The sequence below is a fragment of the Bos taurus genome, chromosome 27, assembly GCF_002263795.3.
Source record: "Bos taurus isolate L1 Dominette 01449 registration number 42190680 breed Hereford chromosome 27, ARS-UCD2.0, whole genome shotgun sequence".
In the NCBI taxonomy this organism is placed as follows: Eukaryota; Metazoa; Chordata; class Mammalia; order Artiodactyla; family Bovidae; genus Bos; species Bos taurus.
Window position 1 is genome coordinate 19,591,809 of NC_037354.1, and position 16,173 is coordinate 19,607,981.

Consider the following 16,173-nt stretch of genomic DNA (forward strand, 5'->3'; position numbering starts at 1 on the left):
GACAGGAGTCTCCCTTCACCGGTGTCCTCGGTCCCTCTGTGCCCCACGTGGCATGCCCCTGCCGCGCTCCATGTGGTCCTAGCATTCGAAGATACTTTCCTCCCACATGACTTGGCCCCTAAACGCAAGCCAAACATTCTGTCAGTTGCTCAGCTGCAGAAGGACTAGGTCCAGTACCAGAGAAAACATTTCACTGGGTCGGGCACCCTGAGAGATGCTTTCATCCACAGCAGGGCGGACTCTGAGCTTCATGGCTCCCTGTGCTGTCTGTGAATTTCATCTTACCTCCAATTTTTTAAGGTCTAATGCCTTGTGACTCCATTGAATGCTCAAAGACACTCTTTTATGAATACTTCCTGGTCCTTCTAGTTCTGTTTTTTTTGTTGTTGTTGTTGTTATTTGTTTTTTAATTAAAAAGTTTTTTCAATTGAACTATAATTGCTTTCCAATGTTGTGTTAGTTTCTGCCCTACACTGTGAATCAGCCATATGTAAACATACATGCCCTTCCTCTTGAGGCCCTCATCCCACCCCTCTAGGTCATCACAGAGCACCATAGCTCTGTTTTATCTACTCTCTGGACTCTAGGAGCACGTACATTTCCCTGGCACACTCTACTTGCTGTTGTTGTTGTTCAGTCACAAAGTCATGTCTTGACTCTTTGTGACCTCCTGGACTGCAGCACACCAGGCCTCCCTCTCCCTCACTATCACCTGGAGTTCACCCAAGTTCATGTCCGTTGACTCAGTGATACAGTCCAACCATCTCAGCCTCTGCCACCCTCTTCCTTTACCTTCAATCATTCCCAGCATGAGTCTTTTCCAATGAGTCGGCTGTTTGTATCACCATTTTGCAGCTGTTTTTACTTTTTAAGATAGGAAGCTCACTGAGAGCAGGATCTGGGTCTGCTGCTTTCTTAGGAAACCACCCAGCTGCCGTGGCAGTGCCTCATGCATAATAGACACAGTGATGCTAGTGGTAAAGAACCCGCCTGCCAATGCAGGAGACACAAGTTTGATCCCTGGGTCAGGAAGATCCCCTGGAGGAGGAAATAGCAACCCACTTCACTGTTTCTGCCTGGAGAGTCCCATGGACAGAGGAACCTGGCAGGCTACAGTCCATAGGGTCACACAGAGTGGAACACAGCTGAAGGGGCTTAGCAGGCAGGCATGTGTATCTGAATGAACAAAGAGGGCAATGAACAGGGTGGAATCCCAGATGTAAGGTGAACTTATAAAGTCTTTACACAAATGTTCTTTGCTCTTTTCTAGCTCTTTATAATCAATCAGCAAATATTTACTGATTGCCTAATGTGTACAGGGCACTGTTAAAAATATAGTTGGGAAGGAAAGATACAACAAAGCGGGAAGTTAAGCATTTTTTCCCCAAACTTTTTACTTAACCCTTTGGTTCTCTTATACCCATTATAGAAGTCATTGTTATATAGATAGATAGAGATCTGCATATACAGTTTTATCTTGTCATTGCTAAGTTTTTCTAAATAGTTTTGGAGCATTAAATTATATGTAAAAGTGGTTGGAATCCTAGAACTATCACTTATCCATCTGTTGCAAGTCTATTTAATGACTATGACTTTACCACTTTGGTAGTAGACATCATTCATTAGATACCATCATCATTTCCCCTGGAGGAGGGCATGGCAACCCCCTCCAGTATTCTTGCCTGGAAAACCCCATGGACACGGAGCCTGGTGGGCCTCCGTCCATGTGGTCACAGAGTCAGACACAACTTAGCAACTAAACAACTACAACAATCATTCATCACTGAGTAGAAATTCTAATGCTTGTCTCATGAACCTGGTAACCAATACCACACTTTCTGTTTCTCAAAGGACACGCTGTTGTTAGTTTTAGTTTGTTCTGATTCTTGGTTTATCCTTGCATAGCTGTTAAGCGTTCTGTGCATACTGGCCAAGTGAAGGACAGTGTTGATGGCAGTAATCCCAATTTCTCCATAAAAGTTTCCAGGTACACCCCACCGCCTGCCCCCAAACATCTAACCAGTATGTGGTGTGCCTCCGATATTTTTGAAAGTGGAATCTAACCCAAAGTGGCACCTAAACAAAGATGAATTTTGAATGACACTAGCGCTCTAAAAGTAAAAATGTCTGAGACCCAGAAAAGTGGACACAATTCATTGTGAAGTAGTGGGGATGGAGGAGGTCACAGAGAGCCTACGTCTGAGCCATCAGACCTGGCTCTTTGCTGCAAAGTCCCTTGTGCTGTTGACTGCTCCCAAGCTAGCACATTGAGGCTCACCAATGGGACGACAGCCAGAGACTAAGTGCCTGTGTCCCGGGGAATCCTAATTAAATTATGGTGAGTTCATTCCCCCTCCCCGCTTGGAGCACTTCATATCTGTAATGCATGAGCATAAAAGCATTTTTTTCCAACCAGATTCCCACCTCCCTCTCCACCCTCCCACCACATTGTGTGAAATTCTGCATATTACAATACAAAGACAATTAAATAATCTTGTTATCCGGACCATAAAGGTCTAAGACAGAAACACTGATATATGAGCAGCTAAACAAAAAGAAACAGGCAATCAATATCTAAGTGACAAAATGCATTTTGTCATCTACAAAGGGTAAATGTCTTAAAGGGCAAGCTCCCAGGAGAGTCAGACAGAAAGGAACACTGAACATATGCTTATCATGATATGGGCACTGTGGTCGGCGTCTCATGTAGGATCAAAAGCCCTTTGTTTTTCCATTATCCAGTACCGTGGTCCCTCGTATGAGGTCATCTGCCTTGAATTACGGAGAAGGCAATGGCAGCCCATTCCAGTACTCTTGCCTGGAAAATCCCATGGACGGAGGAGCCTGGTAGGCTGCAGTCCATGGGGTTGCTAAGAGTCGGGCAGGACTGAGCGACTTCATTTTCACTTTTCGCTTTCATGCATTGGAGAAGGAAATGGCAACCCACTCCAGTGTTCTTGCCTGGAGAATCCCAGGGACGGGGGAGCCTAGTGGGCTTCCGTCTATGGGGTCACACAGAGTCAGACACGACTGAAGCGACTTAGCAACAGCAGCAGCCTTGAATTATGGGGCCTGGATGTTTTAGCTCTACATAGCCCCCAAGCTTTTTTCAGACATTGTTCCCATGTCTTCAACATTTTTCTTTATTTTCCCCAGCATCTGGAATGGTACTTCATTAATTGGTACTGAGTAATAACTTGCCAACCGATTCAGAAGGATAAATGTCCTGTCTAGGCATGTGGGGGAAGGCAGTGGTATCTATGATTGACTGTTAGTATTCCCTGAAGGCTTATAAGATGGGTCAATTACAGAAGACCAGGCATTCCAGCTTGTAGAGATGGGATGTACATGGCAAGCCCGGCTCAGAAGCGGAGTGGGTCGTCTAAACAGGAGCTGGGTGATTTGAGGTTCATGGATTTTTTTTTTTTTTTTTTTTAGTGAAACAACTGAAGTGTTTACTAGGAAAAGAGTACATTTGGAGAGACACATGGGCAGGCTCAGAGAGTGAGCTGCCTCTGGAAGTTTATTCTTTATACACTCAATGGAGGGCTCTCATTGAGCAAGGATACTTATATGCACCAAGAATATGGGATGAAAATCTACTAATCCTCTGCAAAACAGTGTGGAGGAAGGCTTTCCATAGTTCAGGATGGGGTTGGCAAGGATCAGGATTAGAATGGAGGCAGTATTAATAGAAAATGCAATGGATTCAAGACACATTCAGAAGAAAGAACGGACTGACTTTGGTACAGCCCATTAAAGAAGAGTCTAAAATGACTTCATGAATTGTTCTGTTGTTATCACTGGGATTGCCAGAGGTTGGAAGATACTGATGACTTCTGGGCATTGTTTTCTTAATGTGGACTATTTTTAAAGTTTTTATTGAATGTATTACAATATTGTTTCTGTTTTATGTTTTGGTGTTTTGGCTGAGAAGCATGTGGGATCTTAGCTTCCCAACCAGGGATTGAACGTGTACCCCCTACATTGGAAGGCAAAGTCTTAAACCACTGGACCACCAGGGAGATCCCAGCTTCTGGGCATTGAGGCAGGTTGAGTGCAGTAGAGTTGGGGGAATGTCCATATGGGTACAGTCAACCCTTGGTATCTGCAAGGTTGGTTCCCGGACAGTCCTCCCCCCGTGCACACCCCAACAACAGATGCCAGAATCCATGGACACCCAGGTCCCTCATATAAAATGATGTAGTACAGCTGGTCCTCAGTACTCACAGGTTCCACATCAGCGATCCAACCAACCTTGGATTTCAACTACTTGCCCCCAAGGCCCCTTTAATAAGCAAAAAGATTGCCTGGTAGATACTTGTGATAGGATGTGAAAATTTTCACAAAATTATCCCTGGAAATTTTATACCAACTTAATTTTGTAGTATAGATATTTTTATTCATCTCCCCATTTCATCCAGCTTGATTTCCCTCAAACTTTGATTTCTACATCAGGAAACTCATTCAGTTCAGTTCAGTTCAGTAGCTCAGTCGTGTCCGACTCTTTGCAACCCCATGAATCGCAGCACGCCAGGCCTCCCTGTCCATCACCAACTCCTGGAGTTCACTCAAACTCACATCCATTGAGTCGGTGATGCCATCCAGACATCTCATCCTCTGTCGTCCTCTTTTCCTCCTGCCCCCAATCCCTCCCAGCATCAGAGTCTTTTCCAATGAGTCAACTCTTCGCATGAGGTAGCCAAAGTACTGGAGTTTCAGCTTTAGCATCATTCCTTCCAAAGAACACCCAGGGCTGATCTCCTTCAGAATGGACTGGTTGGATCTCCTTGCAGTCCAAGGGACTCTCAAGAGTCTTCTCCAACACCACAGTTCAAAAGCATCAATTCTTCGATGCTCTGCTTTCTTCACAGTCCAACTCTCACATCCATACATGGCCACTGGAAAAACCATAGCCTTGACTAGACGGACCTTTGTTGTTCACTAAAAAACCTTGGACTCATTGAATTGTGTTTTCAGAACAACCTAATACTGCATTTTAAAAATCAAGCGTTTAGAATACCATTAAGGCCAAAATGTACTTAAATTCTAGTCACCGTTAAATGTCCACAACAGCGCTAGTGTTTCGTTAACTTCCCTACCTTTTTAGTGAGAAACGACTACACAGTAAAAAAAAAAAAAAAAAAAAATTCATAAAATAGATCTGATCGCCAACTCTCAAATCAGCAGGTCACACTTCTTAAAATGCCAGTGGACCATGTTGTAAGCATTCAAGCTAATTTTTCTGGGAAAAGGCATTCATTTTACAATGTCACGTTAAATTCTAAGTCACAACACATGCCATTTGTTTCCTCTTTCATAACTCAGCACAAAGGTTTTGAAGAACACATTTCCTTTTTCTATTAGCAAGAATAATCATCTAATGACCTCAATTAGAGAGGGGAATAAAAAAGGCGCACACATCTGAAAATAACTCCATTATCCACTGCAGAGGAGCTTGGTTTTTCTTTCCACTGGACCAGCTGATATTTAAGTAAATGGCAATCGATCAGCCTAAGGTCTGGCTATGGTTTCTCATAAATGAAGGGCTGTGGCTTTAAGTAATCACAGGCTGCCGGTGCCAAAGGCAGAAGCTGCAGCATCAGCTCCTGGGAGGAGAGGCGTCCGAAGCACACACGCCAACCTGCAGGACGTGAGTAAGGCCGGGCAAGGACCAATGGCGCTCCTCCTGGCGGAGCTTTGAATGTAGACGGACCGGCCCGGTGGGTGGCGTGGCCACCTGTGCGCTTCTCGGCCGGCGCTGGGGGGTGGGGGGAGTTGGAGACTGAAGCTGGAAAATGGGCTGCTCCGGCAGCAAAATGTGCCTGTATCCTCCATGTGCGGCAACAAGGGTAATTCGGATTTGTTTCTAGCGGTTTTCTGGAAGAATGTCAGGAAGGCAGGCAGAGGTTGTCTGATCTTAGCAGAGGGAAATGCTCTGAATGACAAGCAACTCTTCCCCTGCAAAGGCCGGTCGGTCCCGTGATCTCGGTCCGCAGCGCGGACATATAGCCTCGGCAAGGCGGCAGGAGCTGGGTCCTGGGCGGTCCCAGCGGGGGCATTTCCAGAGAGCTGTGAATTCTGCCTTCTTCTTCCTTAACGCGCTGGTGGGAGGGAGTCTGCCTGTTAAGAAACTGTATCTCATTGCCGTATTCGTACAAGGATGTGTGTCTGTGTGCTTGCTATGAGTTGCTGGTAACTTGAAAATTGTTCTTTTTTGCGAGACTGATCATTGCTTTTTTAATTTTTTTGGATTCTGAAAGAGCAATCTGGTTTTCTTTGACATGTTTCTCTAACATCTTAGAGAGCCAATCGGACATAGCATCATCCTTAGAAAATAATGTGGAGCAGAGTAAAATTAATTTCATTGTGTCTTTAAAGGGTTATTTATTATTATTTTGGCCAGAGGTTTATAACAGACTTGTGTGTCTTCCTTTTAGAAGTAAAGTACTGTCCTCCTCCTAAGGAAAGTTTTGTATTTGCAAATATAGGACAAAGTGCATGAAGTACATATGTTTAGAACATTAAATATTTATCTTTCACTGATGAGGCCTTAATTGCCCTTGGAGGAGGAGAGTGCATTACGTCTGAAGTACAGTATGCATCAGCAGAAAGGTTCTGGGATTGGCAATGAAGCGTGGCTCAAAGTCAATATTTTTAAAACGGGCCATTCAGTGCAGAACCTGAGAAAATACAGACTTTTTGCAATGTGAATTTCCTTAACAACTAAGGGACATCTGTGTTTTTTTAACAACACAAACTGTTTAGCCTAAATGATTCATATCTTGGCTTCTCAATTTTGAGTCTCGTTTTCCTGGTGATAACGAGTGTGTGTGCTTTACTGAAAAGGGACCCTCTTGAAAACATTAGTAACTTGATGTGTGTTTTCCACAGCGGGAGGAAGCACTGAAACAAAACAAAACCCTATCTCAAGAACTTGTCAACCTCCGGGGAGAGCTAGGTAAGAGCTTTTGTTTTTTTTCTTTAATGTTCCAGGGTTGAGGGGGAAATCGGCCAAGTTGGTTTTCTTCTCTGCATGGTGCCTGGAGTCGCACCCTGGCTACGTTAGCCCCTCACTCTGGTGTCTGTGCAAACACTTCCTCCTATCCATGTTTCTGGTGAATCTTGGCAGCTCGACCTCAAGTTCACAGAATTCCGGGCACTGATCTGACTAAGCCGAGCAGAGTTTCTGATGACCAAACCATTTCTCTTCCTGGAAAGAGGGGCAGACTGGTTATTGTAATTGTGTGAATTCCTGTTAAATAATTCCATCAGGTTTTGTTTATTTTATTTTTTTTCCTGAACCATTTCTCATGATAAAGAGTGGTGAGACAGTTCCTCTCCCATAGCAGTAATTGTATCACACTTCCTTGGGGGTGGTCTGTGAGGAGAGGGCATGATGTTGTTAGAAGGTACATCCTGGGCTAATCTTCCCATCGGACCCAGTTCCATGGGGCACCAGGTGCCTCTCAGGTCTGTGGTACTCGCTATCACCCGGGTGCCCCCATCCCCAGGCTGAACTGTCTTCTAGTTCTTTTCTGGAAGAGTCCTGGGTTCATGAGATAGAGGCAGTACTGCCTTTCCTTCCTGAGCCTGTGGGATGGAGTGGGCTGACTGCCATGCGAGCCCCGTTCTCTGCAGCTCTAGACAGTCTGCTGGCGGCAGTCACTTCAGACTTTGCTGGAATCTTTTCACTGAAAGACTGTATTCCTGGCCCTTTGCGGTTTTCCATGTGTGTGTGTGTGTGTGTGTGTGTGTGTGTAGGTACGTGTATAAATAATGCAAAGGCAACAGCCAGCGATGAAAACGGCATTCGGTCTAGTTCCGGGAGAGATGGCTCCTTTTTCTGTGGACAGCATCAGAGTTTAAACAGTGTCAATATAATTTGCTGGCACTTAAACATACTTAAGTTCGCCCCCACCCTGCCTTCCCACCACACCCGGTCAAGGAGCAAGGAGCGGTGAACTTGGGGTGAAGCCTTGGCTCTGTATTCCTCTTCTCTTTTCACCTCCTGATGCAGAGCAGCGCCAGACCCCTGGCTTACCCTGATGCCTAGCCCGGGGCATCATTTTCTCCTGACCTTAGGAAGGAGGACTGTCTATGGAAGAGTAATTGTAAGACAGATGGGACTTCGGGACCCCAAAGACTTGAGAGTTCTAGGAAAACAGTTCAAGGAAACCACAGATAAGAAACAACCCAGCTCCCACAGACGCTTGAGGCTCTCTGCCAGGTTACTGAATGTGACTGTTGCCCTTTTGATTATCCAGACGACCAACTTAACTTGCTTTTGTCTGTGCCTTAAATCATGTAATGGATATAGGGTCAGCAGATCAGGAAAGAGGCCTTTTGTGTGCATTTAAGGGTTCGCTCTAACCCAGTAGAGGTGGAGAGGAGCCTCCCTTGGGGTTCACATTTCAGTCTCCTCCCGCAAGACGAGGCAGACACACCAAGGTAACACTGTTCTCATTCAGTCAGTTTGAATGGGGGAATCCTCTTTTCACCTTTCAGTGGATGGCACGATTCCGTGATCCCAGTGGACCCAGGTACTCAGCACCTCCAGTTAGTCACTTAGCCCGACAGGAAGTAGCTGTGGCTGTTGGCACCCACTCTCCATCTGTGATAAGGACCCGGTGCCCGCGTGTGGCTTTCCTGCTGCTCTTGGAGGGTCGGGAGGTGTGGTTGGCCGGTCCATATCGTCCGGTCACCCAAGGCTGGCCTCTCAGGAAGTGTGGCAGTACTGCTGGTGAGTCAGATCGAACTGCTCAAGTACCAGTGCAGAGCGTCTGGGGGAGGGCTTTGCTTCCATGAGAGGAGGAGAGAGAAGCCTGTAATCTTCCTTCTGATGGAACAGTCCAGGACGACTGCTTTTGAGGCTGCCAGTTTAACTGAAGGTAGCATGAGTTGCAAGAGAAAGAAGTTAACGTAGCAAAGTTTACCGCTCAGTTTCAACATGTCAGTTCAGTGCAGTTCAGTCTCTCAGTCGTGTCTGACTCTTTGCAACCCCATGAACCGCAGCACGTCAGGCCTCCCTGTCCATCACCAACCGCTGGAGTCTACCCAAACCCATGTCCTTGAGTCGGTGATGCCATCCAACCATCTCATCCTCTGTCATCCCCTCCTCCTCCTGCCCTCAATCTTTCCCAACACCAGGGTCTTTTCAAATGAGTCACCTCTTTACATCAGGTGGCCAGAGTATTGGAGTTTCAGCTTCAGCATCAGTCCTTCCAAAGAACACTCAGGACTGATCTCCTGGTTGGATCTCCTTGCAGTCCAAGGGACTCTTAAGAGTCTTCTCCAACACCACAGTTCAAAAGCATCAGTTCTTCAGTGTTCAGCTTTCTTCACAGTCCAACTCTCACATCCATACACAACTACTGGAAAAACCATAGCCTTGACTAGACAGACCTTTGTTGGCAAAGTGATGTCTCTGCTTTTGAATATGCTATCTAGGTTGGTCATAACTTTCCTTCCAAGGAGTAAGCGTCTTTTAATTTCATGGCTGCAGTCACCATCTGCAGTGATTTTGGAGCCCCCAGAAATAAAGTCTGACACTGTTTCCACTGTTTCCCCATCTGTTTGCCATGAAGTGATGGGACTGAATGCCATGATCTTAGTTTTCTGAATGTTGAGCTTTAAGCTAACTTTTTCACTCTCCTCTTTCACTTTCATCAAAGAGGCTCTTTAGTTCCTCTTCACTTTCTGCCATAAGGTGGTGTCATCTGCATATCTGAGGTTATTGATATTTCTCCCAGCAATCTTGATTCCAGCTTGTACTTCTTCCAGCCCAGCGTTTCTCATGATGTACTCTGCATATAAGTTAAATAAGCAGGGTGACAATATACAGCCTTGACGTACTCCTTTTCCTATTTGGAACCAGTCTGTTGTTCCATGTCCAGTTCTAACTGTTGCTTCCTGACCTGCATACAGATTTCTCAAGAGGCAGGTCAGGTGGTCTGGTATTCCCGTCTATTTCAGAATTTTCCACAGTTTGTTGTGCTCTACACAGTCAAAGGCTTTGGCATAGTCAATAAAGCAGAAATAGATGTTTTTCTGGAACTCTCTTGCTTTTTCCATGATCCAGCAGATGTTGGCAATTTGATCTCTGGTTCCTCTGCCTTTTCTAAAACCAGCTTGAACATCTGGAAGTTCACGGTTCACTTATTGCTGAAGCCTGGCTTGGAGAATTTTGAGCATTAACGTGTCAGGCAATGGTATAAAGTGGCTAGACTGTGGGCATACTCTGCACATTCAGATCTTTGGTAGCTGGATGACCTCGGGTAGGGGAGACATAGCCCACGTCCTCTGTCCCGATTGCTTTCTCTGTAAAACAGCAGTAACCTTGTCTGCCTTTTTAAGGGTGGCTGTGAGGACTGCATGAGGTGACTTGTTGCAGAGTCACTACCACCAAGTGTTATGGAAAAATCTGAATGAACTTTTTGGCCAACCGAATAAATAGTGAGATGTGTGCACTTGACGGCTGTGTAGTAACCGATTTGCTGTTTTATGAGGGCAGAGACTATACTGCAGACTAACCTATATAACCCCATGGACTGCAGCCCTGCAGGCTCCTCTGTCCATGGGGATTCTCCAGGCAAGAATACAGGAGTGAGTTTCCATGCCCTCCTCCAGGGATCGAACCTGCATCTCCTGCTTTTCAGGCAGATTCTTTACCCACTCAGCCTGGGAAGCCCATACTGCAGAAACAAGTAGTAGTAGAAATCCCTTAGGTCAGGCTATTTTTTTCTCTTGACCTTCAAATGGAAAAACGAGATGTGATGGATCCCTTCCCAATACATTACAAGTGCTTGGGATACACTTTGCCATTTGCCTCCTGGTCTGCATATGCTCATGTTTAATGACAATGGATCTTCTAAGTGGACAGAGCCTAATTTCATTCACCGCTTAAATAATGTCATTGTAAGGCTGTTATGGTCAGCTGTTTTCCTGTCCATTCCCATGGTTTCAGCTACAACCTGTAGGGTGATGACGGATTTATTTTTCTAGTCTTCTCCTTCCCAAGCTGCAGATAACATTTTTCCCAGTGAAGAGCTGCCTCTAGAAAAGTCAGTCTAGTGTAATCAGACTTCCTGACTCCCAGCCCCTCGCTTTGTGAATACTCTGAAGTGTCTCCTTGTTCAAACCTCAGTCTGTTCATCACCTTCTTCAGTGGATTGTTATTCACTTACCACCCAAGCTACCAACTGAGGTCATGATCCTCTTCCTCCATCCTCCACACGATACCCATCTGTGTTCTAAATGTTGTTCAGACTGGCCCCTCCTGACCGTCCTGATTTAAGCCCCATAATTTCTCACCTGCAGAGTATCCCAGTGGTCACCCAGCAGATCACCTTCTCTCCAGGCCTGCTTCTCTCTTCTCCAGATGCCACCAGGACTAGACTTGTAATAAGTCTCAGGTGTGTCATCTAGCGGACACTTTTCGCAAACATAAGTAGACCCCCATTTGGGTTTGGGGATGAAGTCCAAACATACTAAAGCCAACATGTGTGATTTGGCCGTACGTATCTGGTACAGCTTCATGATGTCTGACCCTCATTCCCCTCTGCACACCTCCTTTTCTCTCCCTGGGTCCCAGCCACAGGCTCATTCACACCTCTTTTGTGCTTTTTAGCGTGCATGCCAAGTCATTTCAGTCGTGTCCAACTCTGAGACCCTATGGACTGTAGCCCACCAAGCTCCTCTGTACAAGGGATTCTCCAGGCAGGAATACTGGAGTGGATTATCTTGACTTTCTCAAAGGGTTCTTCCTGACCCAGGGATTGAACCCAAGTCTCTTCACATCTCCAGCATTGGGAGGCAGGTTCTTTACCACAAGCACCACCTGGGAAGCCCTTTTGCTTCTTGGGCACACATCATCCTCTCTTAAAGGCTCTCTTCTATCTTCCCACTATCTTTCTATTGTTTGTCCCCAGAGTCCTCCTTCTCATTACTTATTTTTAAAGTCCCAGCTAAAATATTTTGTCTTCAATTGTGTTTCACCCAATTCTTTCAAACAGATGAATTGCATCTCCTACTGTACTCTTCATACTGTTCATGGGGTTCTCAAGGCAGAAATACTGAAGTGGTTTGCCATTCCCTTCTCCAGTGGACCACGTTTTGTCAGAACTCTCCACCATGACCCATCCTTGGGTGGCCCTACACGGCATGGCTCATAGTTTCATTGTGTTAGACAAGGCTGTGGTCCATGTGATCAGACTGGTTAGTTTTCTGTGATGGTGGCTTTCAATCTGTCTACCCTCTGATGGAGAAGGATAAGAGGCTTTGGAAGCTTCCTGATGGGAGAGACTGACTGAGGGGAATACTGGGTCTTGTTCTGATGGGCGGGGCCATGCTCAGTAAATCTTTAATCCAATTTTCTGTTGATGGGTGGGGCCGTGTTCCCTCCCTACTATTTCAGTTCACTCTTACCTCTTAAGGGTGTGCCATTCAGTGACTGATAAGCTTCAGTTCAGTTCACTTCAGTCGTTCAGTCATGTCCGACTCTTTGGGACCCCATGAATTGCAGCACACCAGGCCTCCCTGTCCATCACCATCTGCCGGAGTTCACTCAGACTCACGTTCATCGAGTCGGTGATGCCATCCAGCCATCTCATCCTCTGTCATCCCCTTCTCCTCCTGCCCCCAATCCCTCCCAGCATCAGAGTCTTTTCCAATGAGTCAACTCTTCACATGAGATGGCCAAAGTACTGGAGTTTCAGCTTTAGCATCAGTCCTTCCAAAGAAATCCCAGGACTGATCTCCTTTAGGATGGACTGGTTGGATCTTGCAGTCCAAGGGACTCTCAAGAGTCTTCTCCAACCTGGGGCCAAACTATGGTGGAGGTAATGATGATAATGGTGACCTCCCTCAACAGATCCCCTGTATGTACTGCTGCAGTCTGTGCCCCCAACCCTGCAGCAGGCCAACGCTGACCCACGCCTTCGCTGGAGACTCCTGAACACCCACAGGCAAGTCTCCTGTGGGGCCACTGTTCCTTTCTCCTGGGTCCTGGTGCACAAGGTTCTGTTGAGCCCTCCAAGAGTCTATTTCCCAGTCCTATGTAAGTCTGGCAGCTCTATGGTGGGGTTAATGGCAACCTCCTCCAAGAGGGCTTATGCCACACCCACACCAGAGCCTCTGTCCCTGCGGCAGACCACTGCCGACTCGGACCTCCACAGGAGACGCTCAAACAGTTTTGTCTCAGTCTCTGTGGGCTCCCTGGGTCCTGGTGCGCAAAAGGTTTGTCTGAGCCCTCTGAGCATCTCTGGCAGGAATGGGGTTTGATTCTAAACGCAAATTTGCTCCTCCTACCGCCTTGCTGGGGCTTCTCCTTTGCCCGTGGACGTGGGGTATCTCCTCACAGCTGCTCCAGTGCCTACCATCTTACCGGGGTTTTTCTGACCTTGGATGTTGGGTATCTCCTCTCGACCACAATGCAGGACACCCCGGTTCAATTCCTGGGTTGGGAAGATCTGGTGGAGAAGGGATAGGCTACCCACTCCAGTATTCCTGGGCTTCTTGTGCTCAGATGGTAAAGAAGGAGGGGGAGGTGATGGAGTTCCAGCTGAGCTATTTCAAATCCTAAAAGATGATGCTGTGAAAGTGCCACACTCAATATGCCAGCAAATTTGGAAAACTCAGCACTGGCCACAGGACTGGAAAAGGTCAGTTTTCATTCCAATCCCAAGAAAGGCAATGCCAAAGAATGCTCAAACTACCTCACAATTGTACTCATCTCACATGCTAGCACAGTAATGCTCAAAATTCTCCAAGCCAGGCTTCAGCAATACATGAACCATGAACTTCCTGATGTTCAAGCTGGTTTTAGAAAAGGCAGAGGAACCAGAGATCAAATTGCCAACATCCGCTGGATCATTGAAAACACAAGAAAGTTCCAGAAAAACATCTATTTCTGCTTCATTGACTATGCCAAAGCCTTTGACTGTGTGGATCACAACAAACTGGAAGATTCTTCAAAAGATGGGAATACCAGACCACCTGACCAGCCTCTTGAAAAACCTGTATGCAGGTCAGAAAGCAACTGTTAGAACTGGACATGGAACAACAGACTGGTTCCAAATAGGAAAAGGAGTACGTCAAGGCTGTATATTGTCACCCTGCTTATTTAACCTATATGCAGAGTACATCATGAGAAACGCTGGGCTGGAAGAAGTACAAGCTGGAATCAAGATTTCTGGGAGAAATATCAATAACCTCAGATATGCAGATGACACCACCCTTACGGCAGAAAGCGAAAAAGAACTAGAGCCTCTTCGTGTAAGTGAAAGAGGAGAATGAAAAAGTTGGCTAAAAGCTCAACATTCAGAAAACTAAGATTATGGCATCCAGTCCCATCACTTCATGGCAAATGGATGGGGAAACAGTGGAAACAGTGGCAGACTTTTTGGGGCTCCAAAATCACTGCAGATGGTGACTGCAGCCATGAAATTAAAAGACGCTTACTCCTTGGAAGGAAAGTTATGACCACACTAGACAGCATATTAAAAAGCAGAGACATTACCTTGTCAAAAAAGGTTCGTCTAGTCAAGGCTATGGTTTTTCCAGTAGTTATGTATGGATGTGAGAATTGAACTATAAAGGAAGCTGAACTCCGAAGAATTGATACTTTTGAACTGTTGGTGTTGGAGCAGACTCTTGAGAGTCCCTTGGACTGCAAGGAGATCCAACCAGTCCATCCTAAAGGAAATCAGTCCTGAATATTCATAGGAAGGACTGATATTGAAGCTGAAACTCTAATACTTTGGCCACCTGATGCAAAGAGCTGACTCATTTGAAAAGACCCTGATGCTGGGAAATATTGAAGGCAGGAGGAGAAGGGGACAACAGAGGATGAGATGGTTGGATGGCATCACCGCCTCGATGGACATGAGTTTGAGTGGACTCCGGGAGTTGGTGATGGACAGTGAAGCCTGGTGTGCTACAGTCGATGGGGTCACAAAGAGTCAGACACGAATGAGCACCTGAACTGACTGACTGACTGTACTCTTCAGTTCAGTTCAGTTTAGTTGCTCAGTCGTGTCCGACTCTTTGCAACCCCATGAATACTCTTCAAGGTACCTCTTAAAAGTATTTATTTATAGCTGGCATAGTCCGGAGCTGTGAGCACCTCAAGGGCAAGGTCAGTGTGTCCTTCATCTGTGTAGCTCTGTCAGCTAGTACCATGTGTCTGGCACTTAGTACTTCTGATGCTTAGTACATTGACTCAGAAAATGAATGAATGACTTCATTGCTGAGGATGGGAGCTAAGGAAAGTGGGTTTTATCCTTATAATATGCTAATACTTAATGGTTTCTGCGGAGAAGGCAATGGCACCCCACTCCAATACTCTTGCCTGGAAAATCCCATGGACGGAGGAGCCTGGTAGGCTGCAGTCCATGGGGTCACGAAAAGTCGGACACGACTGAGCGACTTCATTTTCACTTTTCACTTTCATGTATTAGAGAAGGAAATGGCAACCCACTCCAGTATTCTTGCCTGGAGAATCCCAGGGATGGGGGAGGCTGGTGGGCTGCCGTCTATGGGGCCGCACAGAGTCGGACACAACTGAAGCGACTTAGCAGCAGCAGCAGCAGCAATGGTTTCTGTACATAGATATCTTCCTATAAACTGTTAAAAATAAGTTATAATGTAAGATGAGCTGTAATTCTCTTGGAAACATTTTACATTATGCTTGACAATCCCAGTTAATCAGGTCATTTTGAAAATGTCAGCCCTTGAAATAAATTACAGTTCAATTTAATGGTCTACATAATCCACAGCAAACATTTGGCCTCTGAGATAGGGACTAAATGTGTCATTCTGATTCTTTCCAGGGTCATGTTGGTGTAATGGGGAGCCATAATTATGATCCTCTGTGGTTCCTATTGTTTTATTAACCTTAATGAATGGAATCACATTTTTAATCTAAATTAATAAAGGTTAGTTTGTATTTCACAATTATTCTTTAACCATCAGAAATAATAGCTAACTCACATCTTGTTCTGATTGTTTTTATGTCATGATACAAATGAGATTTTAACACTTAATTCACCAGAGATTCCTGGGTTCTCATAACAATGGCATAAAAGACTAGTTGACTTTGCCTTCTGTGTGTAAAAATGATAGGTTTGGCAACAGCATTTATTGAGTGCCTACTCTTTCATAATATCAGTGTTC

At 45.7% G+C, this 16,173-nt stretch overlaps 1 protein-coding gene across 8 annotated transcripts in view; it reads left to right on the top strand.

Moving 5' to 3' along the window:
• MTUS1 (microtubule associated scaffold protein 1) overlaps nt 1-16,173 on the top strand; it is a 186,478-nt gene that overhangs the window by 145,970 nt on the left and 24,335 nt on the right. For 7 of the 8 annotated variants that reach the window (XM_059882221.1, XM_015460846.3, XM_005225980.5 and 4 more), the window contains one exon: nt 6,895-6,961. The exons of the other annotated variant lie outside the window; for it this stretch is intronic. In XM_059882221.1, coding sequence (XP_059738204.1) covers nt 6,895-6,961 — 67 coding nt within the window. The remainder of the gene's footprint in view (nt 1-6,894; nt 6,962-16,173) is intronic. 8 annotated transcript variants of the gene reach the window in all.